General features: G+C 40.5%; 1 protein-coding gene across 5 annotated transcripts in view; it reads left to right on the forward strand.

Annotated features, from left to right (window-relative positions):
- Positions 1 to 25339, forward strand: part of MTM1 (myotubularin 1) — a 104155-nt gene extending 78816 nt beyond the window's left edge. For 4 of the 5 annotated variants that reach the window (XM_058534880.1, XM_058534884.1, XM_058534882.1 and 1 more), the window contains 5 exons: positions 11691 to 11897; positions 12735 to 12827; positions 13446 to 13559; positions 17072 to 17248; positions 23898 to 25339. In XM_058534880.1, the coding sequence (XP_058390863.1) occupies positions 11691 to 11897; positions 12735 to 12827; positions 13446 to 13559; positions 17072 to 17248; positions 23898 to 24065 (759 nt within the window). In that variant the 3' untranslated portion in view covers positions 24066 to 25339. The remainder of the gene's footprint in view (positions 1 to 11690; positions 11898 to 12734; positions 12828 to 13445; positions 13560 to 17071; positions 17249 to 23897) is intronic. The other variant, XM_058534883.1, reaches the window with a different exon arrangement.

Genomic DNA, 25339 nt, shown 5'->3' on the forward strand with positions numbered 1-25339 from the left:
GGCAATGTCAAATAGTGTGTTGCCTATATTTTCTTCTATGAGTTTTATAGTTTCAGGTCTCACCTTCAGGTCTTTGATCCATTTTGAGTTAATTTTTGTGAATGGCGGTAGCAGATGGTCCACTTTCATTCTTTTGCACATGGCTGTCCAGTTTTCCCAACACCATTTATTGAAGAGACTTTCCTTTCTCCATTGTATGTTCTTAGCTCCTTTGTCAAAAATTAGCTGTCCATATATGTGTGGTTTTATTTCTTGGCTTTCAGTTCTGTTCCATTGATCTGTGTGTCTGTTTTTGTACCAGTACCATGCTGTTTTGATTACTATTGCTTTGTAATATGTTTTGAAGTCAAGGATTGTGACGCCTCCAGCTTTGTTCTTTTTTCTTAGGATTGCTTTAGCTATTTGGGGTCTTTTGTTGCCCCCTATGAATTTTAGTGTTCCTCTTTCTATTTCCGTGAAGAATGTCGTTGGGATTCTGATTGGGATTGCATTGAATCTGTAGATTGCTTTAGATAATATAGACATTTTAACTATGTTTATTCTTCCAATCCATATGCATGGAATGTCTTTACATTTATTTATGTCATCATCAATTTCTTTCAATAATATTTTGTAGTTTTCATTGTATAGGTCTTTCACCTCCTTGGTAAGATTTATTCCTAGATATTTTATTCTTTTTGACGCAATTATAAATGGTATTATCTTTTTGAGCTCTCTTTCTGTTAGTTCGTAATTAGCATACAGAAATGCAACTGATTTTTGTAGATTGATTTTGTACCCTGTGACATTGCTGTAGTTGTTGATTATTTCTCATAGTTTTCCAATGGATTCTTTAGGGTTTTCTATATATAAAATCATGTCGTCTGCAAATAGTGAGAGTTTCACTTTTTTGTTGCCTGTTTGGATTCCTTTTATTCCTTTTTCTTGCCTAATTGCTCTTGCCAAAATCTCCAATACTATGTTGAATAAGAGTGGCGAGAGTGGGCATCCTTGTCTTGTTTCTGTTCTCAGAGGAATGGCTTTCAGCCTTTCCCTTTTGAGTATGATGTTGGCTGTGGGTTTGTAATAAACACCCTTTATTATGTTGAAGTACTTTCCTTCTCTACCCATTTTGTTGAGAGTTTTTATCATAAATGGATGTTGTGTCTTGTCAGATGCCTTCTCTGCGTCTATTGAGATGACCATGTGGTTTTTATTCTTTGTTTTGTTGATGCAATGTATCACGTTTAATGATTTGCAGATGTTGAACCATCCCTGCATCCCTGGTATAAATCACACTTGATCATGGTGTATGATCTTTTTAATGTATTGCTGTATTCGGTTTGCCAATATTTTCTTGAGGATTTTTGCATCTATGTTCATCAGCAATATTGGCCTGTAATTTTCGTTCTTTGTGTTGTCTTTGTCTGGCTTTGGTATGAGGGTGATGTTGGCCTCATAGAATGAGTTAGGAAGTGTTTCATTTTCCTCTATTTTTTGGAATAGTTTGAGAAGGATGGTTATTAAATCTTCTTTGAATGTTTGGTAAAATTCACCGGAGAAGCCATCTGGTCCTGGACTTTTATTTTTTGCGAGGTTTTAAATTACTATTTCAATCTCTTTACTTGTGATTGGTCTATTCAGATTCTCCATTTCTTCTTCGTTCAGTTTTGGAAGGTTGTATGACTCTAAGAATTTATCCATTTCTTCTAGATTGTCCAATTTGTTGGCATATAATTTCTCATAGTATTCTCTTATAATCCTTTGTATTTGCGTGGTATCCATTGTAATTTCTCCTCTTTCATTTCTAGTTTTATTTATTTGAGCCTTTTCTCTTTTTTTCTTAGTAAGTCTGGCTAAGGGTTTGTCAATTTTGTTTATCTTCTCAACGAACCAACTCTTTGTTTCATTAATTCTTTCTACTGTTTTTTGGTCTCAATTTCATTTATTTCGGCTCTGATTTTTATTATTTCTCTCCTTCTGCTGACTTTGGGCTGTGTTTGTTCTTCTTTTTCTAGTTCTGTAGGTGTAATTTAAGGTTGCTTATTTGGGCTTTTTCTTTTTTGTTAAGGTAGGCTTGTATAGCTATTTGTTTCCCTCTCAGGACTGCTTTTGCTGCATCCCACATGGTTTGGTATGGCATATTTTCATTTTCGTTTGTTTCCAGATATTTTTTGTTTTCTCCTTTAATTTCATCAATGATCCATTGGTTGTTCAGTAGCATGTTGTTTAATCTCCACATTTTTGTCACTTTCCCAGTTTTTTTCTCATGGTTGATTTCCAGTTTCATAGCATTATGATCTGAAAAGATGCTTGTTATGATTTCAGTCTTCTTAAATTTATTGAGGCTTGCTTTGTTTCCCAACATATAGTCTATCTTTGAGAATGTTCCATGTGCGCTTGAGAAGAATGTGTAGTTAGCTGTTTTTGGATGGAGTGCTCTGTATATGTCTACTAGGTCCATCTCATCCAGTTTTTCATTTAAGTCCACTCTTTCTTTATTGACTGTTTGTCTGGATGATCCATCCGTTGGTGTAAGTGGGGTATTAAGATCCCCTGCTATTATTGTGTTGTTGTTGATGTCTCCTTTTAGGTTTGTTAATAGTTGCTTTATGTACTTTGGTGCTCCTATGTTGGGTGCATATATATTTATAATTGATATGTCTTCTTGGTGGAGTTTCCCTTTTATCATTATATATTGCCCTTCTTTGTGTCTCTTAACCTGTTTTATCTTGAAGTCTACTTTGTCTGATATGAGTATGGCAACACCTGCTTTCTTTTGTTTACCATTATCTTGGAGTATTGTCTTCCATCCTTTCACTCTGGGCCTGTGCTTGTCTTTATTTATTTATTTTTTCTGTGCTTGTCTTTAGAGCTGAGATGTGTTTCCTGGAGGCAGAATATTGTTGGGTCTTGCTTTTTAATCCATCCTGCCACTCTGTATCTTTTGATTGGAGAGTTCAGTCCATTTACATTTAGGGTCATTATTGATACATGAGGGCTTAATTGTTGCTGTTTTGTCACTTATTTTCCAGTTCTTTTGCATTTCCTTTGTTTCTTGACCCATTTGTTTCGGACTGCCAATTCAGTTTGGTTGTTCTGTCTTATGACTCTTCTAGTTTTCTCTTTGTTTATCATATGTGCTTTTGTTTTGATTATTTGTTTAGTGGTTACCTTGAGGTTTGTATAAAAATCTTGTGTATGAGATAGTCCATTATCTGATAGCCTCTTATTTCCTTATACTAAGTCAATTCAGTCTCTTTCCTCTTCCCCTTCTAAGTCATTCTTGTTATACCTTATTCTATCTTGTGTTGTGGGTGTGTGTTTAAGTGATGAGGTTATATTTATTTTTGTTGATTTCCTTCCTTTGATCTTGGATTTTTGTATTTAAGTGGTTGCTAACCTATTCCAGTAAAGATCTACTATTTTTCTGAGTTTATCTACCTATTTTTCCCCCTGCTCCAAGCATTGTATTCCCTTTCTCTTCTTTTTTTCAGGCCTGAGGGTCTTCTTGTGTATTTCTTGTAATGTGGGTCTCGTGGCCATGAACTCCCTTAGCTTTTGTTTATCTGTGAAAGTTACTATTTCTCCATCAGATTTGAAGGATATTTTTGCTGGATAGAGTATTCTTGGCTAAAAGTTTTTGTCTTTCAGTATTTTGAATATATCATTCCAGTTTCTCCTGGCCTGCAAAGTTTCTGTTGAGAAATCCGCTGAGAGCCTGATGAGAGTTCCTTTGTACGTTATTTTTTCTTTTTGTCTAGCTGCCCTTAATATTGTTTCTTTGTCATTGACTTTGGACAGTGAGCCTTTGCCTGTTGACATATTTAGGCAACCTATTGGCTTCGCTTACTGGTATTTCCTGCTCCTTCCCCATATGTGGGAAGTTCTCAGCTATTATTTCCTTGAATAGGCTCTCTGTTCCTCTTTCCCTCTATTCTCCCTCAGGAATACCTATAATTCTTATGTTACATTTGCTAATTGAGTCAGATATTTCTCGGAGACTTTCTTCATTTCTTTTTAGTCTTAGTTCTCTCTCCTCTTCCATCTGGAGCATATCTGTATTCCTATCCTCTGTAATGCTAATTCTTTCCTCCATATTGTCAGCTCTGTTCTTTAAACATTCCAGATTCTCCTTTATCTCCTCCATTGTGTTCTTCATCTCCATCTGTACTGGTTGGTTTTTCTTTATGATTTCAATCTCTTTTGTGAAGAAACTCCTAATCTCATTGAATTGTTTGTGTTATCTTGTATTTCGTTGAGTTTGTTTATGATAGCTATTTTGAAATCTCTGAAATTTAAGTTATGGATTTCTGTGCCTTCAGGGTTGGTTTCTGGGTGCTTGTCATTTTCCTTCTGGTCTGGTGATTTCATGTACCTTTGCATTGTGGTTCCTGTTTTCACTTTGTTTTTCCTCATCCTGGAAATATCTGGTTACAGTTTCCACCCGCCGCCACCGTGTGGGGGTTAAGGGCTGTGTAATCTGAGCCCCCTGCGCTCTGCCCCGGCTGCTCACTGCTATCGGCCGGCCGCTCGGTGTGGTCTGGTCTGCTTAGCTTCAGTGTCGGGCATGCGGGGAGGAATGGGGGCTCTCTCTTTTGCCCGCTGGGTCCCTGGCATGGGGGGCTTCTCGCTCGCCCCTCGTTCTCTGCTCTCCTGGGGCGCTCAGATGTTGATGGTAGCCCTGTGGCTGTTCTGAGTCCTCTGTGTGGGAGTTTCCCACTGGCTGAGAGAGCCCGAAGAGCTACGGTTTCCCCACAGAGGGCCACCCCTGCCCCCTCTCTGGAAGCCACACGGACCGGGATCGGTGATCTGATGGGGAGGGAGAGGAGTTCTCATTACCTCTCCCTACTTCCTCCGGGGGCCCAGCACGTTCCACTCTCAGATGTGCGGCAGTGTGGATCTTTCCAATCTTGCTTTTCGCTATCTAGGAGTCCATTGTTGGTCTGTGACTGTTCCTTTTGTTGTATCTTATCGGGGAAAGAGTTTACAGGAAAGCTCACTCCGCCATGACGCTGACGTCACTCCTCAGGAATATTTTTTAATTCCTTAAATTTGAATAAATGGAACAGTGGGAGAGGTAATATTCATAGTATAGGGTTCTACATTTGACAGCTTTGTGATTCTTTCTAATTTGCTTACCCAAATTAAAGATTTCGCAGCATCACCACCAGAATATCTTTAGAGTTTGTAGAGCTATCGCTTTCTATCTCGTCAATAGTAAGTAGTTGAGTCTTTCATGCAGGTTTATGTAGGAATAGCCAATTTATTATCTAACCATTACTGGGTATGACCCTCAAGGACCTAGAGAGATTGTTTTTATTGAAACTAATCTCAAATTGACTTACTTTAAAGAATGAATTTTGTGTTTTTATTATACTCAATCCTTCATCTTGATAAAGGCAACAAAAACCTCAATTCTTTTAAAAGTAAAAGTACTTGAAGCTGTCTGAGGGAACTAACACTTTTACTTATATAAACAAATAAAAAGCTTACTTTAAATAGGTGAATTATTAACGTAGATTGCTTTCTAGTCAAATTTTATTTCCCAACTTGATACGAATTGTGTTTTTATTTTGCGTATCTAATTTTCATTTTTTCTTTTTGTTGTTGTTTGTGAGGAAGATTAGCCCTGAGCTAGCATCCATTGCCAATCCTCCTCATTTTGCTGAGGAAGATTGGCCCTGGGCTAACATCTGTGCCCATCTTCCTCTACTATATATGGGATGCTGCCACAGCATGGCTTGACAAGCGGTGCATTGGTGCACACCTGGGATCCGAACCGGCGAACCCTGGGCCGCCGAAGCAGAGCCCGCGAACTAAACTGCTATGCCACCGGGCCGGCCCCGCAATTTTTCTTAATTTAGCATCCACAAAAATGATTCTGACAACTAAATGTAATGTGGTATCCTCAATGGGATTCTGGATTAGAAAAAAGGTATTAGGTAAAAAGTAAGGAAATGTGAATAAAGTATGCACTTTATTAAAAATAAGTTAATAAGTTTATTAATAATTATATAATGTGTCAATATTGGTTCATTAGTTGTGACAAGTGTACCATACTATTAGAATATGTCAATAATAGAGGAAACTGGGTCAAGTATATGGGAACTTTCTGTAGTACCTTTACACGTTTTCTGTAAATCTAAAACTATTCTAAAGTTAAAAGTTTATTTTAAAAAAGGATTGTGGGGCCGGCCCAGTGGCGTAGCGGTTAAGTGCACGTGCTTTGCTTCGGTGGCCCAGGATTCACAGGTTTGGATCCCAGGCATGCACGGATGCACCACTTGTCAGGCCATGCTGTGGCGGCATCCCATATAAAGTAGAGGAAGATGGGCATGGATGTTAGCCCAGGGCCTGTCTTCCTCAGCTAAAAGAGGAGGATTTGCATCAGATGTTAGCTCAGGGCTAATATTCCTCACACACACACAAAAATAATAAAAAATAAAAAAGGATTGTTCTCATTATGTACAGAGCATCATGCTAGACCCTGTGAATGAGAAAAGGTATAAGACATACTTCCTGCCTTTAAGGAGGTTCTTATGGGTGAAGAGACGATATGTATGTGTAAAAAGAAACATAATATTCCAAGCTACTGTGTTTTAAGTACCAGTGAGGCTTCATAGCAAAGTCAGTGGAAGGAGCAGGCTCTTTGGGATTCAGTGGGGCTTGATCTGGTCCTTGAAGAAAGCAGAAGGGCTGGGGGAATCCATTCTAGAGAAAGGGGGCAGCCCGGACAAAAGGCAAGAAACAGGCCTGGGTGAGGCCAACTTGGGAAAAGTGAGAGTTTCTGTAGTTTCAGGTTAATCTAGAGAGATCTGGGAGGAGCCAGGCGTTCAGGGACCTTGACTCAAGTTAGGTTATGGGGAGACCCAGAGGTTTTGGTATAGTGGGGTATTTTAGGAAAATGTTCTGGTAGCTGCTTATAGAATAGACAAGAGAGGGAAGAAAGTGAAGTCAGAGAAAACAGAGCCATTTCAAGAGTCCAAAGATGGGGTAGTAATGGCCTAGATTGGAACGCTGCCAGGTGTGTGTGTGGGGAGGCACTACGAAAGGGACAGACGCGAGATGTTTCCAAGGAAGGGCCTGTGGTACTTGATGATTAACTAGATGCAGGATCTAAAGAAATGTAGGAAGATGCCAAGGGGGTGAGCCTGGCTAACTGAGAAAATGATATCACCATTTGCAGATGAAGGGTAGTCCTGACCAGGCCTTTGGGCAAGAGAAACACTGTGTATTTGGGGTGGTGGTGAGCCATCTGTCTAATAGGCAGTTTTTCATGCAAAGTGGAACTAAAAAAGAGGCTTGGGACTAAGACGTAGGCCTGAGTATCAGCTGTTGGGCAACAAAGTCAAGCCAAGTCTTTTAATGAGGATGCTGAGAGAGACAATGTGCAGGGAGACCAAGGACTTAGAATGGATAGGAGGTGAGAGGTGGAGCTCATCACAGAGAAATCAGGAGATCAAAGGAGGATATAGGAATTTAAAGAAAGGAGCTAAGACAGAGTCAGTGGTACTTAAAATACCTTTATTAGGGACATCCTTGATGACCTTAGAGGGCAGACTTTTATGGGTGTCTACTGCTAGGATGGAGGAGAGTGGAGAAAATAGAAGTGGTGAATACAGACTCTTCTTTTGAAAAGATAGTTAAAGGAAGGGAAGGGTTGAGGGTCATATGATTTCAAGAAGAGCTTTTTAAGGACTTTTGTAGACAAAGCGAAGAGATACTTCAGGTGTTTTTTTAAGGAAATAATCACACAGGTCTGAAAAGATGAATATACGAGGATGTTTATAATAGTGACAAATTGGAAGCAACCTAAATGTACAAGAAAAGTTATATCGACCTAGTGAAGTACTATGCAGTCATTAAAAATCATGTAATGTGATATCTAATAGCATGAGGAAATGCTCACCATATAAAAGTGAAAGAGCTTCAAAAGCACCAATTAAGGAAAAATATGTTTGTATGCAGAGAAGTTTAGAAAGGTGTCCACTAGCATGTTAACAATTATTCTTTCTGAGTTAATAGCACTACAGTTATTTTTATTTTCTTCTTTGTGCTTTTCTTTGTTTTCTCCATTTTTTTCAATGAGTATCTATTACTTTTGTAAATAAGGGAAAAGGCTTTTTTTTGAAAGAGAGAGCACAGGTACAGGAATTACTGGCAAGGTGAGTGAACTCCACCCTGAGCTCGATGGAGGAGAGACTCGTTGGAAGTAGGGCTTATGCAGTGGCTCAGGTGTCTGAGGAAGTCAGGAGTGAAGGCCACCTGCGAGAGATCAAGTATGGAAGTTAGGACTTAAGGAATATGGACATTGTTATAAAAGACCTCTGTATGTTTTTATAGTTTTGTCCATAGAAAGGGGGATTCAAAAGAAATTAAAGAAACTGTCATTCTCTGAGGAGACCAGGTGTAACCGGGGAGCCCAGGTGGACTTGTGTAACAACATCTGACTCAGGGCTTCCCATGCATAAGTCAGATCGTAGCAGTTCGGACTGAGGAGCAGAGATGTGGGTAGCCTTGAGCCGAACCTTGAAGACTGAGTGGGAATTGGGTGGGTCATTTTGGCTGTGCTCCTTCTGGAAGCTCTAGGGGAGTCTCCATTCCTTGCCTCATCTAGCTTCAGGTAACTGCTGGCCTTCCTTGGCTTGTTGGCGGTATCACTCCAGGCTCTGCCGCCGTGATCACATTGCTTTCTCTTCTCTCTGTGAGATCTCCCTCTTCTCAGGATACTTGGATGTAATTTGAGGTCCACCTGGATAATCCAAGATAATCTCACCATCTCAAAGTCATTAACTTGATCACATCTGCAAAGTCCCTGTTACCATATAAGGCAGTATTCACAGGTTTCTGGGGGTTAGGACCTGGACATCTCTGGTGACCATTATTCAGCCTTCTGCACTATTTGACAGCCTCAGGGCTGGTGATAGACATGTGGCATGGCCATCACTAACCTGCACTCAAGTGAAGTGGTCCCAACACTCTGCAAAACAGGGCAAGCCTTTTGCAGGCGAGAAGACCACCACCCATGGCATGTGTCCCAAATCCTCATTCCAGTCCATTGATAGAGTGCCAACAGAGTGGAAGGAGGTCTCTGGTTTCTGGAGCTTATGTGTTCTCTCTGTCCTTCTCAATTTTCAATACTCTTCCCCTATAGTCCTTCCCATTTTAGAGAGAAGTATTGTTTTGTGCTTCTTAGAAGGCAGCTAGCCGGCAGCTAGAATTCATGTAACACATGCTCCATGTCAGCACTTTATGGGGATTATCTCTTTTAGTCCAAGACAGGCTGGTGGGGGTATCACTCCTCTCCTCACCTGAGAGAGAAAGGAACCACAGTTATGTGACTGGCTGAAGGTGTGACTTGTCAGAAGTGGTGGAATGAGGTTTCAAACCCAGGCCTTCAGCCACTGAGCCAGTGCTCCTACCACCATGCCTTCCACCGCTTGACGGCTGTCATTTCTTTCCATCAGTCACAAGTCTGTCCGATTATGTGAGTGTTCAGTGATGTATTTTGGAAAATCTGATTATTTTCATTTATATAATTATAACTGTTCCTGTCAAGAAGTGATGGTGGGAATTCATACTGCATTGAAAACATCTAATATTTGTAAAGATAATTGGCCAAGATTTCATCCCTCTTTTATTATAAGGGAAGTAGCTGAGAGTGGCCCTCAACTTCATCAGTTGGACTCCAGTGACCTAGTATATTACCAGTGCTTCTCAACAGCCTGTTCTTCAGAAGGGCCTCAATTCAAATTGTAAATAGTATTTTGAGGAGATTTTTTAAATGCTTGAAGAAATAAACCTGGGCTAGTCATTTTAAAAGCAATAATTTTTGTAGACATAATTGATGTGCCATCAGGTCCCTTAACCTGTCCTTCTTGGCACTACTTTATCCACTTATCTTTAGTTACTGTTTATGTCAAAAGAATAAAATCACATTTCTTTTAAAATTTCTATACATCACATCTTTGACTTAGTCTGACTTTTCCTTGAATTAGTTAAAATAAATGAGTATTTCAGTTTCCTTGAATTAGTTAAAATGACCATAATACATGTCTGTTGCATGGTTGTTAGAATTTGGGGAGCTCCAAAATGACATAATGTCTGCAAATGGCTGATAGGCACATGAAAAGATGGAACCCTCATACACTGAGAGTGGGAATGTGAAATGGTACAAACACTTTCGAAAACAGTTTGACAGTTTCTTAAAAAGTTAAATGATCATACATTTACCGTATGATCCAACCATTTCACTCCTAGATATTTACCCAAGAGAAATGAAAACTTATGTCCATACAAAAATGTGTATGTGAAAGTTCACTGCAGCACTATTCATAGTAACCAGTACTAGAAACAACCAAATGTCTATCAGTGGATGAATGGATAAGTAAAATGTGGTCTATCCATACAATGGAATATTTTTTGGCCATAAAAAGGAATGAAGTACTGATACACGCTACAACATGGATGAACCTCGAAAACTTTATGCTAAGTGAAGGAAGCCAGACACAAAAGACCACCTATTGTGGGATTCCATTTATATAAAATTTCTAGTAAATGCAAAACTGTAGAGACAGAAAGCAAATCGGTGGTTGCCTGGGGCTGAGGGAGGGGCTAGAGATTGACCTTAGATAGCACTCGGGAACTTTTTTAGGTGATGGAAGTGCTTTACAACTGGATTGTGGTGATGGTTGCACAACTGTATAAATTTACTAAATCTTATTGAACTGCACACTTATGATGGATAAATTCTATAGTTTGTAAAGTATACCTCTGTATATTAAATCATCAAAAATGACATCAAAACAATAACTCTTTGTATACATAAATTTAGTAGTACTTCTAAGTCTCAAATTTTTACTAGAAGGCCATCTCTTTAGGTGAGTATTCTGCTATTTATGAGCCACATAAGAGTTCATATTTTGTCAATTTAAAGGCTGAAAGTTGATTTCTGTTGTATCAGGCCTTTAAGGTCTAGACTGGACCTGTTAGGCCAGTGATTTTTCTAATATGATCACTGTTATGGGTTGAATTATGTCCCCTCAAAATTCGTATGTTGAAGTCCTGACCACCAGTACCTCGGAGTGTGACCTTATTTGGAAATAGGGTCATCGCAGATGTCATTAGTTAAGATGAGGTCGTACTAGAGTAGGGTGGGTCTTAATCCAGTAAGACTGGTGTCTTTATGAAAAGGGGAAATTTCGACCCAAGGACACGTGCACCGGGAGAATGTCATGTGAAGATTAGAGTGATGCTGCCACAAGCCAAGGAACTACCAGAAGCTAGGAGAGAGACCTGGAACAGGTCCTTCCCTAGAGCCTTCAGAGGGAGCATGTCCCTGCCAACACCTCCATCTCGGAATTCTAGCCTCCAGAACTGTGAGATGATAAATGTCCATTGTTTAAGCCCCCCAGTCTGTGGGATTTTGTTACGGCAGCCCTAGCTGACTCATACAATCATATACATGAGAATAAGTTTGAAATGCAGTTTGGCTGTTTGTGTGTTTGCTTGTTTTTTTTTTTAGTAGCAGTTTCTGTAGAGGAAGAACAACAGATCCTGCAGCTCCTGGTGTTTCATTTTCGGAAATCTTTCTGTTCTAGACATTAATAGATTTTTAAAACAGGACTTTTTCTAGGGTTAAAAACTATAATTTCACATTTAGTAGTATCTTACAGCTGCCTCCTGACTCGCATGTTTTTCTCTGCCAGCTTGTTTTGACGGGAGCCATTCAAGTAGCAGACAGAGTCTCTTCAGGGAAGAGCTCAGTGCTCGTGCACTGCAGTGACGGATGGGACAGGACTGCCCAGCTGACGTCCCTGGCCATGCTGATGCTGGACAGCTTCTATCGGAGCATCGAAGGCTTTGAAATATTGGTACAAAAAGAATGGATAAGTTTTGGACATAAATTCGCATCTGTAAGTAAACAATAAAGCTGACTTTTTAAATGTCAGATCACCACCATTTGGGATTAAAAAACTAGTCATTAAACCATGTATTCACTTTTAAAAAGAAAATCTGTGGAGTGTAATAAAAAACACTCCACAGGTTTGAAAATGTCTGATGCCTTGGGTTTGTGGAGTGTAATAAAAAACACTCCATAGGTTTTAGGAGACGTTTATGTTTATCCATCAGCACTATTTACGGTTTCACTTGAAAGTCATACAAGGAGTCTGTATATCTATGTTTAAATTGAAATTGGGCAAAAGAAGGAAGATAAGATGACAATTCTTTCTCAACTAATATTATAGCTGTTAGAACCAACTATATTTTATAGAGATGCTAGACTTCTAGTTGTGGCTTTTTTTTATTATTATTCTCATATACATTTTAAAAATTGAGAGAATCTGTTAAAATTCATATTTCCAGGTCTTGTTTCCAGACACCCTTTGAATTAGCATATTTAACAAGCTCCCCAGATGATTCTCATGCAGAGGATCCATAGACAGTTTCAGAAACACTGCTGTGCAGCCTCTTAGCCTTCATCCAATCGGATGAAATAGTTGTAACACTCACATATGATGATACTTTGCCAATGTGTATTGGTATTTTAAAGACGTTTATATACTTAATTTCCATTATTTCAAAACCTTATATTATTTTTTATATTGCCAAGGAAAAATATACTTTTTACTCTCTGAGAAACTTGGCATTTGGAAAACAAATCCCTGAGTTGTATTGTCACATTTTGTGGTTATATGCTTTCTCAGCTTTGTACCCATGAATTAAAACAAATCATCTTCCTCTCATTTCAGAGAATAGGTCACGGTGATAAGAACCACGCCGATGCTGACCGATCTCCTATTTTTCTCCAGTTTATTGATTGTGTATGGCAGATGTCGAAACAGGTAAGGGATACATAGGATAAAAATACATTCAACTTAATGTTTAGATATTTTTATATAATATCTGGGATTTGCCTCAAAATAATATGGGGCAGAGAGAGAGATGAAACAAGTTTGGCCATGTGCAAATAGTTGTTGGAGCCGGGTGATGATGGCATATGGGGTTCATTTTTTTAATTCTCAGTATTATTTATATGTCTGGGGTTTTCCATAATAAAGTTTTTCAACTTCAATATTTAGCTGTATTACCTCTACTAATGGAGGAATTGACAATACCCAGTTGTCTTCTCCATTCAGTCTACACTGGCCTTTGTGTAGAGGCATATCTCCTAACTGATAATCCCGAAAAGGATTAAACTCTCCTGTATGCCTGGCCAGTCAGGAGAAGCCAGAGAATCGGCTTGCTTGTCTCCTTTGCCTCTGTTTCTTTGCTTGGCCCTTATGTAAACTCCTTGGTCCTGTGCAGAGCACCGACAGAGGAGCTACAGGGCAAGTGCCCATTGCAGCCTCTGCCTCCTGCCTGGATGGCTACAATGTGGCAGCATTTCTGCACCTCTGTTCTGTTCGATGAAAGATCAGCCCCGAGTTTTCATGCTCTGTTTGCTCGTTTGTTGTGTCTAGTTCCCTACAGCTTTTGAATTCAATGAACGATTTCTGATTACGATTTTGGATCATCTGTACAGCTGCCGCTTTGGTACTTTCTTGTACAACTGTGAATCCGCTCGAGAAAGACAGGTGAGCAAAACTGCTAATCCTCTCAGTTAAATATGTCTGGTCTGCCTTGAAACAAAAAGAATTTGGTAGCTTGATTTGTGGTCAATGCACAGTTTCTCGTGTTGTACCCCCCAGCTTGGGTGTTTTCACTTTAGCCAGGGTTTGTTGAGTGTCTGTATCTACTAGAGGGATAAGACATTGACTTTGCCCTCAGGGAGCAGGAATGACTTGAAAGGTAGGCAAGGTCTCCCTCCCAAAACACCATAAAAAGGTCAGGAAAGGGAATTTTTTGAAAGCATACACCCTCAAAAACAGGGAAAATGAGAAAGGAGACACAGCAACAAACTGTTGGAAGCTGGAAAGCTAGTAGATAAGTGGTAAATAACATAGCTTCAGAAAACTGAATCTCAAACCAGCAGCAGGGAAGCCAAGAACCAACCCACTTTGTATCACGGGAACCCCTCAGGGGTTTGGGGGAGAGGGTATACCAGGTATCTAGGGCAAAAGGGAAAGGATAAGATAACCGCAAGCTCTGTTTAGAATAAGCACTTAGCTTCCCCAGATCCTCTCCACCCCTCTCTGGAGCTGAGGACTCTGACAGAGGTTTCTTCTTGAGAGGGGGTGAGAGTGGGTCTCTGGGTTGGGAACCTGAGTGTCATCAGGTGGCCCCAGCTCACTTTCCCTACTGACTTCCAGCATTCTGGCAGTGGGTCCTTGTCTTCCAGGTTGGAGCATGAAAGAACTTTTTCTGTTGACAAGGAAAGGGGGAGAAAATGGAGTCCTCACTCACTGCTGGTGGGAGTATATAATGGTTCAGCCACTGTGTAAAACAGTCTGGTGGTTGTTCCTCAGAAAGCTAAATATAGGATTATCATATGACCTAGCAATTCCACTCCTAGATATATACTCAAGAGAAATGAAAATAAGAATTGAAAGAAAAACCCGTACACAGATGTTCATAGTAGCACAACTCACAGTAGCTAAAAGGTGGCAACAACCCAATGTCCATCAGCTGATGAATAGATAAAGTGTATATCTACATAATGGAGTATTAATCAGCCATAAAAAGGAATAAAGTTCAGATCCATGCTACAGCATGGACGAACCTTGAAAACATGCTAAGTGAGAGGAGCCAGACACAAAAGGTCACATACTGTATGATTTCATTTATGTATAGTGTCTAGAATAACAAGTCTATAGAGACAGAAAGTAGATTAGTGGTTGACAGGAGCAGGAGGGAGGGGACAATGGGGAGTGACTGGTTAATGGGTATGGGGTTTCCATTTGGGATGATAAAAGTGTCTTAGAACTTGATAGAGGTGGTGGTTGCACAACATTGTGAATATACTAAAAGCCACTGAATTGTAGACTTTAAAATGGTGAATTTTATGGTAAGTGAACTCCACCTCAGTTTAAAAAAAAGAGAATTATCTCTGGGAAAACTGACTAGCCCAAGCAGAAGGACCTAAAGATACCCATACCTAGAGTTCCCCATAGTGAAGCTCAACTTGACGAGCCTCAGGATTTCAGAGCTTCCAATCGACTCTTCAGTTCTCCACTGTTAAATAGTGGCAGACAACCAAGAGGGAGAAAAAGCAGCTTGGAGAACATAGTTACCATGTAGGGAGGGGAGAAACGTAGACAAGAAGCTGTCATTTAATATCCCCAAAAAGATAGGAAAATATTGGTACCACGAAATAACAACAGTATTGTTTGGAAAGAACATTTAGAGATCAGAAAAGAACTTGAAACTAAAAGCATAATATCAACAGAAATTAATAACTCAGAAGAAGAGTTGGAAGGTAAAATTGAAATCTCCCAGAAAGTAGAGCGTAGAGACAGAAGTAGAAAATGGAATCAAGATAAGAAAACTAGAAGATTGGTCCTGGAGGTCTAATATCCAAATAATAGGAGTTCTAGAAAGAGAAAACAGGGACACCAGAGGGCAAGAAATCACCGAAATAATTTGAGAGTATTTCCCAGAATTGAAGTACATGAGTTTCTACATTTAAAGGCCTGCCAAGTGCCCAAGCACAATGGACAAAAATAGAGCCATACTAAGGCATATCTTTGGGAAGTTTCAGAACACCAGGGAGAAAGAAAAAGTCCTTCAAGCTTCCAAAGAAAAAAAGAAGGGGTTATTTGCAAAGAAACAGAACTCAGACCAACTTTGAGTTCTTCGACAGCAATGTTGGAAGCTAGAAGTCAAACAGAATAGACAGTTGTTAAATCAAGGGAAAACAAAAAAAGATGGTGCAGGAAAAGAAATCACAGAATAGTAACTATACATGGCTTAGTCATAGGCATCTACGCACTGAACATCAATCTAATCAGCGCTCCGCTGTGTATTGGGAGTGTGAGGCAGGATCGAAAATGCGTGTGTGTAGCAGGATGGAGGGGGAGACCCTCTCGTGGTGGCAGTGTCAGGAGCTAATGCCTATCACTGGATAGCCAACGAGTAGCAAGAAAAACATGTTATTTAGAGATTTGGAGGTAAGTACCAAATAAGCAAAGAAATCAATTAAAAAAATCAAACACCTTTGCTTCTGGGGAGAGACAAACCTTGTCAGGCTGTTTGACTTTTTAAACTATGTGCATGTATAAAAATAAAAACAAGCATGCAAATAAACCCAATGTAGTGTAGATCGTGGCATCAGAAAGGTGCAAATGCAGTTTTAGGGGGATTCCAAAGAAGGCAAAATTAGGCTGCCGTTGTTATCGTTCGTTAACAAAGTAGGTGTGTCAAAGACATTTCTTCAGTCACTTACTTCAAGCTGTTCCTTTTAGCTTCCAGTTTTAGCTTATCTGCCCTTTCTTATTGAAGTCATTACTAGGAAGAGTTTCAAATTCTGCCTTCGGTAATTTTAATACTTGTATTTTTATTTCCCAAGCTTTGGTTTTTCTCTAGTTAATAGCCAAAATCAGTAAAAATCTATAACAAAAAAATGAAAATACGAATATCTGTGTGAGATGATGGACACTGGACTAAAAAGTGAAGATTCAGTGAAGTCAGTTATCCAGGTGCTTTCTTCTATCTGGATGTTGGCATGATGTAGATTACACATCTGGATGGTTGATTAAAATAAATTTATATCTAGATGGCTACTGTCAAGTAGACACAGGTTAAGATTTTGTAGTTCTAACAAATACCAAAATGAAAAAAATCAGTGGGATCTTATGATAATGTTTCTTTGTGCTGAATTAAAACGACCATACTGCCCATCTGTTCATAAATGTTTTACCTAGCCAGGAATAGTCTTCTTAGGTCAGTGAATTGCCTTTAATCTTATAGCATCCCGCACCTCTCTCTTCCAGCAGAGATAGTGGCTCTCAAGCGAGGCCATTATCTATGCAAATATCGGTAAGTGGCTGCCGAGCACTCACTAGCCCGTGAGGCTTTTTGAGCTATTAGAGGGATAATGTAAATGTGGGATTCAAGTTGATGCTCACCTGTATCGCCACAGGCTGCAAAATGGTTTGTGTACTTGGCTCTGTGTTTACTTAGGCTTTCCACTTTCTCTCTCTCTCCATAGAAAGTTACAGAAAGAACAGTTTCTTTATGGTCACTGATAAACAGTAATAAAGACAAATTCAAAAATCCCTTCTATACAAAAGAAATCAATCGAGTTTTATATCCAGTTGCCAGTATGCGTCACTTGGAACTCTGGGTGAATTACTACATTCGATGGAACCCCAGAATCAAGCAACAAGTAAGTTAATGCTGGTGGTGTCGGTTGATGATTGTTTCTGTACTTAGATAATGTGATTTGGTAGTTTTCTTTTAATATCATGAGGGGAAAAATATCAGACAAAAAAAATCACACTTACTTTTAAATGCAAATTTAATTAAAAAATTGTTTTTAATGACCAAACCATGTATTTTGATTGGCCTTAAACTTATATTCTTCTGCCGACATGAATAATATGTATATATATATATTTTTTTTTTTTGCTAAAATGTAAACTGATTTAAGCTCTGGAAAATTTCCAAGTTTTGCTAGCCAGGGATTTCCTTTATAATTACTGGAAGCTGTTACACATCATAAGAAAATTCTTTCCAGTGACTAGACTTAGATCATCCTTCAAGGAGAGAAAACCATGTCTGCTCTCTGGTTCAGGTGTATGTACTAGGTCAGCTAACATCAGAGTGATTCTTACTGAGGGTCTTTACTTCTCAAGTAAAGATAATTGACCTGTCATTGATAGTGCACTCAGTTGGCCACTGATCAATTGCAAATGGAAACAATGATTTTTGAAGCCAAAGACTCCACGTTTTATTAAAGACACATCAGGCTTTCCACTCTCCCGCCCCCATTCCATCCAAAATCAGAAGAAAAATACAGCCTGTTTGTAAAGGCTTGGGAGGACCTCCTCCATTTAGTGATCTGTTTTAAACACTATAAATAGTCAGTATTTGCAATTGCTCTTGGTAAAACTTTGCCCATTTTCCTGCAGTTTGGATGGTCTACCTGTTTTCACAGGCCAGTCTTGCATCAGCGCCAGCTTTAATCCTGCTAGAAATAGGCGACAGCAGGGGCCAGGAGCCGCTGTCTGCCTCATAGATTGTCGATTCCACTCAGGCACCTGGCCGCATGCCAGTCTTCGCACGCTCGTCTCATGGGGGAGATGCCCGGTTCAAGCTGGCACTCTCATTTCAAGGTCTCTGCTGCTTGCATGAAAGGCTTTTGCAATTTAGTAATGGTTGAAATGTGTGATCTTAGGAAAGGGACAGATTCCAGGGCTTGAGAACATTCACTTGTTTGGGATTCAAGAAGCACATTGAGGGAATTTATTTAGCGGTAGTTCTAGCATTGGAATATCAAGTGAAGAGGAAATGGGAATTTTTCCAGGATTCTAACCACTGTTACAGAGGACACGTTCCTTTTCTAATTAAAAAATATTATATAGATGAGCACTGTGTTTGTCCTATAGATTCAGCCTTTTCTCTATTGACCATGGCTTGGTTTTAAACCATTGGTAATTAGGAAGTGTTGACAAGTTCTGTACAGATTCTGTAGTCTCCTCTCATTTGTACTTGGAGAAATTCTTAAAATTCAAGGAATTTAGAGCAATACATTTCTGAATGTATAAAGGTAATAGCAAGAATTGTGTGACAAGTCAAGTTTGAAGGGCCATCGTTAGAAGAACTGCTGTATCTCTCCCCCTTGTTCTCATAGAGCTTAGCAAAATGGAACTGGGCCAGATAGGAATGCACGTTCTTGGGTAGAGGTTTTTATTTGGAGACAGTAATTGGTCTATATTATGATCTGTGAACTTTACTCAAAAAAGAAAATAATGTATCCTTTCTATATAGATTTTCTGAGTGTGGACGATCCTACACATATCCTTATGTCCCTCAGAAATTTATATTTTCATCTACCAAATACTGAGTGTTCCCCTATGTGAGGCACTGAGGGGACACAGAGATTAGGAAGAAGCGGTCTCTGCCCACTAGGGGGTCCTAGGCTGGCGGGGCACCCAGGAACGTAAGCTGATGATTAAAATGCTCGGAGAGAAATGCAATAATAGAAGTGTGGATTAAGTATATTAGATTTCCTTAAAGATCTTATGTAGAACATTATTTCATACAGAAATAGATTAAAGTCCTATCACATAGGACTTTTTAAATTATGTAATGTAAACCTGAAAGAATATACGTAAACACTTAGAAGTTAAAATGTCATTCAGTTGTGTGGCCCAGTTGGCATGCAAACAATTACTGGGTACCTATAGCACCCACCACACTCTGGTGGACTCTCAGTAGTGAAAGATCCAAAAGCATATACAGCCCTTCCCTATAATGAGGTGTTAACCTAGAAGAAGGCAGGGTTAGTGTGCTTTTAAAAGCAAAAGCCAGCGACCCTTGCTGTGACATGAAAACTCAGCAGAGTTGATGGAAAGACCAAGGCTTACATTTGACGAGCTATCAATAAGCAAATTTGGTACTTTTATTTCATGTAAGGAAATTGCTTATGCCAAAAGCAAAAGTACAAATTGGTCACGTTATAAACCTGAATAGGGCCTTTGGCTGCTGGTGAGCCTCATGTCCTCCTTTGGGAAGCGCTGTATCCACGTAGGTGTTAACCAGGGTTGCACTGGGCAAGTTCACATTTCGCATCATGGTAACTAAAGGATGCAAATAGGACAGTCAGATATTAACAGGCTGACCTGTGTGGTGTTTAAGTCATTTCCAATAGAAAAGTTAAAAGGAATATGTATATGAAAATTGTTTGAAGCCTAAAATACTCCCATAGCTATCTGATTGCCTAGTGTCTATTCCATGCTGAGCTGGCACACTCTTCACTTCATCATTCATTTCCTAAGTGAGAAGTCGAGATGTAGTATTTCAAGTCACTTGACTTTGAATTGTGTTTCTCATTATTTTGTCTTTGGGTGTGCTATCACAAATGGACTTTCTCCTTCTGTTATAGCCTCTAAATGGTTGCTGTTAGTCTGGATGCTAATGACTTATATATTTTGTCCTCGTTACTAGACTAGATTATCTTTTCATTTCTAACAGTTTTTCTGTCTACTCTCCTGAGTGTTTTAATTATACACCTTTGTCATTGGCAAAAATGATTGTTTCACCTCTGATTTCTTTTTCTTGCCTAATTGTACTTGCTGGTACAGTAACAAACTGATTCTAATAGTCATATGAAAAAGGGAGGTTTTAAAAATAGCGAAGACAATTTTGGAGGAGAATATCGAGTAAGAGCTTGCCCTGCTGTATATCTAGATGTATTTGAAGGAGAATAGAGCCCAGAAACAGACCAGGTAGGTGTGGAGGCTTCGGTAGGGGAAGCAGGTGGCATTGTGACACGTCAGGTAAAGATGGACTGTTGCTGGTAAATGGTGGCAGCACAGCAAATCAAGCGTAACATGTCTACAGCAGAATTCCTACTGTCCCCCAAACCCGCTCCTCCTGCCGTCTTCCCATTCAGTCCTAGACAGCTCCCTCCTAGTCGCTCTGGCCAAAAACCTTGGAGTCATCTCTGACTCCTTTCTCTCTTCCCCTCCACATCCAATCTGTTGGGAGAGCCCGCTGGGCTTGGCCTTCAATCTGATACTGCCCCCGAACGCTCTCACCAAGGGCTGCTTCATAGCCTGCCAGCTGGACTCCTTGCATCTCCCCTTGCTTCCCTCTAGTCTCTTCTCAACGTGGCAGCCAAAGCAGTCCTCGTAAAGCATACACCAGATCCCACCATGCCTCTGCTCACAATTGTCTAGGTAGCTCTCACCTCGCACACAGCCAAAGCCCAGGTCCTTCCGGTGGCCTCTGTGACCCTCCCCTTCCCTCTCTGGCCTCCTGGCCCCCTCACCAACACCTCTTTCTCACACATTCTGCTTCAGCCACACTGACTCCTTGCTCATCCTCAGACACTCAACCATCTGCTTGGCTCCCTGCCCCCCTCCCTCCAGCCTTCCCTCAAGAGTCGCCTCTTCAGTTTTCCTCACCCCAACCACTGGGTTTAGAGTGTAGCTGCCTGCCTCCCCTCCTTACCCTGCTCTGCTTCTTTTCTATAGTATTTTCATCACCTTCAAACATTCTGTGTGACTCACAGGATTGTGGTATTCGTCGTTTGTCTGTCTCCCCCTGCTGGCAGATAGACACCATAAAAACAGGGATTTGGGCCTCCTTTGTTGGCTGATGGAGCCTGAGGGCCTAGAACAGTGTGTGGCCCTCAGCTGCATACATAAAGAGAAAAACGGGCAAAGGACATTAACAGGCAGTGCACAGCACTTCACGGGGGACAGGCGCTCCCCCAGGCGTTCCTGTTCTAATACCGTATACGTATTTCTGAAAACCCTCACGTCCTACAAAGTACAAAGAGCAGGGCCTACAGGAAGACTAGGATTAGGAGGTAGCAGGAGACCTCCGCTAACCTGTGGACCTTTGTATCCAGAGCTGTAATGGAAGCAACAGTCCCAGTAGAAACTCGGGCATAGTTACATCTGTGCAGCATTTGCATCTGGCCGCCATTGATCACTTCTTGGCAACCTGTAGTGGGTTGAATGGTGTCCCCCAGAAGACATGTCCCTGAGAACCTGTCAATGTGACCCTGTTTGGAAAAGGGGTCTTTACAGATCTAATAAAGTTAAGGATCTCAAGATGAGATCCTCCTGGATTTAGAGTGGGCCCTCAATCCAATGAGAGGTGTCCTTACAAGAGAAAACAGAGGAAGATTTGAGACATGGACACATAGAGGAGAGAAGGCCATGTGAAAGCAGGAGTTATCGGAGTGATGTGGCCACAAGTCAAGGAAGCCTAGAGCCCCCAGAAGCTGGAGGAGGCAGGCAGGATCCTCCCCTAGAGCCTGCAGAGGGAGCACAGGCCACTGACAGCCTGATTTCAGGCTTCTGCCCTGCAGAACTATGAGAAAATAAATTCGTCGTTTTAAGCCACCAAGTTTATGTTAATTTGTTGTGGCAGCCACGGGAAACTAATACACAGTCTTAAACCCCAAGGCTCATGCTCCCTCCTCTGAGATGCAGGTCCTGGAGGGCATCTGCTTCTAATGCAGACCGTTCTCAGCATTAAAAATCAGATCCAGGGGCAGGCCCTGTGGCATAGCGGTTAAGTTCATGCACTCCACTTAGGTGGCCCAGGGTTCACGGGTTCGGATCCTGGGCACGGACCTACACACCACTCATCAAGTCATGCTGCAGCGGTGTCCCACATATAAAGTAGAGGAGGATTGGCAAGGATGTTAGCTCAGGGCCAATCTTCCTCAGCAAAAAAAAAAAAAAAATCAGATCCAGGGTGTAGCCTTCTTCATCAGTGCATTGTCTTCTTGTCGCTCCTTGTTGATGCTCGCAGCTTCAGTAGGTAGCTTAACACAGTGGAAAGCAGGATGGTTGTAGAAGCCACTAGCACTAAAGGAAGGCACTAATGTAGACTTTTGGCTTTTTTTCTTAATGTCTTCATGTACTATTCAAGCTTTCTAGAAGCTTGCCCTTGATCACTTCAAAACATTAATGTGCTGGCGAGGGAGTCTTCTGGGGACTGTTCTGTTGTATATCTTGGCCTGAGTGGTGATTACATTGGTGTACACACATGTAAAGATTGATTGAGTTGAACATTTTAAGATCTATGCACATTACTGTCTGTGATTTATATCTCAGTACAAAAGTCTAAAAAAGTAACCTGCTGGGGAGAATCACATCCTGTTCCAGCATGACTTCTACCTTTATACTGCCATCAGTCCCTTATTTATCCATCAAAGAAATCGGCATTGTAGTGAAACATTGCCTGACTTCGCTCTCCCAACAACCCTGTTGGTCTTGGCCATTTTGAATCCCATTTGACAGATGGGTAAGGTTCGGTCACACAGCTGGGAAGAGGCAGACCCGAGATTCACACCAAGGCCAGCAGGCCATAGAGCTGCTGCTCTCAGCCATGCATTAATATGGGCGATAGCACATGAAAAGTTGTGCTAGAGCAGAGCAATGCAAACTGAAAGTACCATGAGATACCAAGTTATAGTCATCAAATTGGCAAAAGAAAAATTACTCTTACATTCACAAGTTCTGGTGAGGATGTGGAGCAGCAGGAACTGCCAGACATCACTAGCGGGAGCATAAGGCCCTATCACCACCTCAGAGAACAATTTGGCAGCGTCTAGTAAAGCTGAAGAGACCATACTGTCTTCTCCAGCAATTCCCCACTAGGAAAGTCCCTTTGAGAAACCTTGGCACACGTGCCCGAGGAGATGTGTCCGAGGATAGTACCACAGCGTTGCGTGTGGTAGTGAGGAGCGCTGGGCATCACCAATTGTGTGGGAATGGATGGATCAACTGTGGTTCCTTCATTCAATGGAACTCAACTGCCATCCAATTCAGAAACAATGTCAGATCAAAATGTCAATTGATGAATACAGAAAACAACCATTGATGTAAATTTCCACATAATAGAGAATAATGGTGTATTTTGTTTCTGGATACTCACTTATAGGAAAAGTGTCACAAATCTGCACAGTAGGGAAAGCGACACGCCAACCTGAGAAGAGTTATTGCTTCTGGGAGCAAAACAGGGCAGTGGGCCTGGGATGGGCGACACAGGAGACTGGAGCTGTGTCTGGGTTGATAAATTTTAAAAAGATGGTGACGCACGTATGAGGAAATGTGTACATTAGTTATTTCTTGGTGGCGAACAGCTGGGTGTTGTCTGATTCTTTGTACTTTTCTGTATTTTTAAATTTTGCGGTATTGAAGGATATTATGTATGTATGTGAAACCTCAGCAAGATGCAAGAGGGTTTATTCAGAAAGCAGCAGCCGCACCAGATGTGTGGAGCGGATTAGGCCAGTTTTTGTGCCGTGGCGGCATCAAGCGGTAACGCACCTTTGTGCTTCTCTCCAGCAGCCGAATCCAGTGGAACAGCGGTACGTGGAGCTCCTGGCCCTGCGTGATGAATACATAAAGCGGCTTGAGGAATTGCAGCTCGCCAACTCTGCCAAGCTTTCTGATCCCTCGACTTCCCCTTCCAGTCCTTCACAAATGATGCCCCACGTGCAAACACACTTCTGAGAGGGAACCTGGCGCTGCATCACAGCTCCTAAGAGAGCAAATCGTGGACTTTCATTTGGGGCCTCTGTACAAAGTAGATTAAAATACTTGCCTCCATGTAGAACTTGAACTAACATAATCTTAAACTCTTGAATATGTGCCTTCTAGAATACATATTACAAGAAAACTACAGTGTCTACACGGCAATCAGAAGAAAGGAGCCAAGATGGGGTTTTGGAAAATCCTGACACCTTTCCAAAGCAGTTTTTGAAAGATAAAATTTAAATTTAATTTACCTCTTTAGCAATGCTATGTACACGATATGTATTTTGTAGGCTTAATTGGAACAACATTATTTTAAACTAAAGGGGAAAAACATATGTTTGTGAAATGGATTTTCCTCAAGCTGCTTATAATAGTTGCTTTGGATTATCTAAAATGAATCCACATGTGAAAGATGTGCGTTACTGCCAAAACCAGAGTTCAGCTTTTGAGGCATTATCCGAAAGCAAGGTGTTGAAATAATTGCCAAATTGTATTCCATCGTTAAGTGGTGACTTAAGGAGAAATAGCTGTGTAGATGAGTTTTTCATTATTTTGAAGTTTTGGAATACGAAGTGTTTTCCCCTAATTTTCAAGAGAATCGTATTTTTATATTAAAAAAAAAATGGGGCCCACTTAAATATGATTTGATTTTTTTTTAACTTTGCCAGTTGTGTTTTCCAAGTTCTTCCATGAGCTTGCCTAAAATTCAGACCCGTTTTCAGGTCGTGGAGAAGCCCTTTGAGAGTACTGTCTGAGGAGGTCAGGTGTGTTATGCTGTGGTGGTGAAGATTTTGCAAACATTGCTCTAGTCAGACCAGCTCGTCTGCCAAAGTGTCAGGTGGGGCATCTTGGAGGTATGCGCTGTTGCTAGAGCATCATTCTTTGAAATAAAAGCTGCAGACGTACATTGTTGAGCGTATTCTTGAAAATATTGTGTTTATGAATTTCAGTTTAAATGGTGTTGGATGCTCCTCCCCCAAAGCATGCATAAAAACTGGTTCTACAAATTTTTACTTGAAGTACCTGGCCGTTTGCTTTTTCAGTTTTTTTTTTTTGTAGTATTAAATGAAATTTCAAATGCAGTACTATTTGATATCTGAACTAATTCATTTAGTAAGTATATTTGTAAAAGGTAAGGCTAGAGTTAAACCAATTAATGTGTTTCACGATGATTTGTAAAGGACTATTTATAGTTAATATGGTTTTGTTTTCAATGAATTAAGAGAGATTAAATATATCTTTGTAAATTA

This window comes from Diceros bicornis, chromosome X (genome assembly GCF_020826845.1).
Source record: "Diceros bicornis minor isolate mBicDic1 chromosome X, mDicBic1.mat.cur, whole genome shotgun sequence".
Lineage (NCBI taxonomy): Eukaryota > Metazoa > Chordata > Mammalia > Perissodactyla > Rhinocerotidae > Diceros > Diceros bicornis.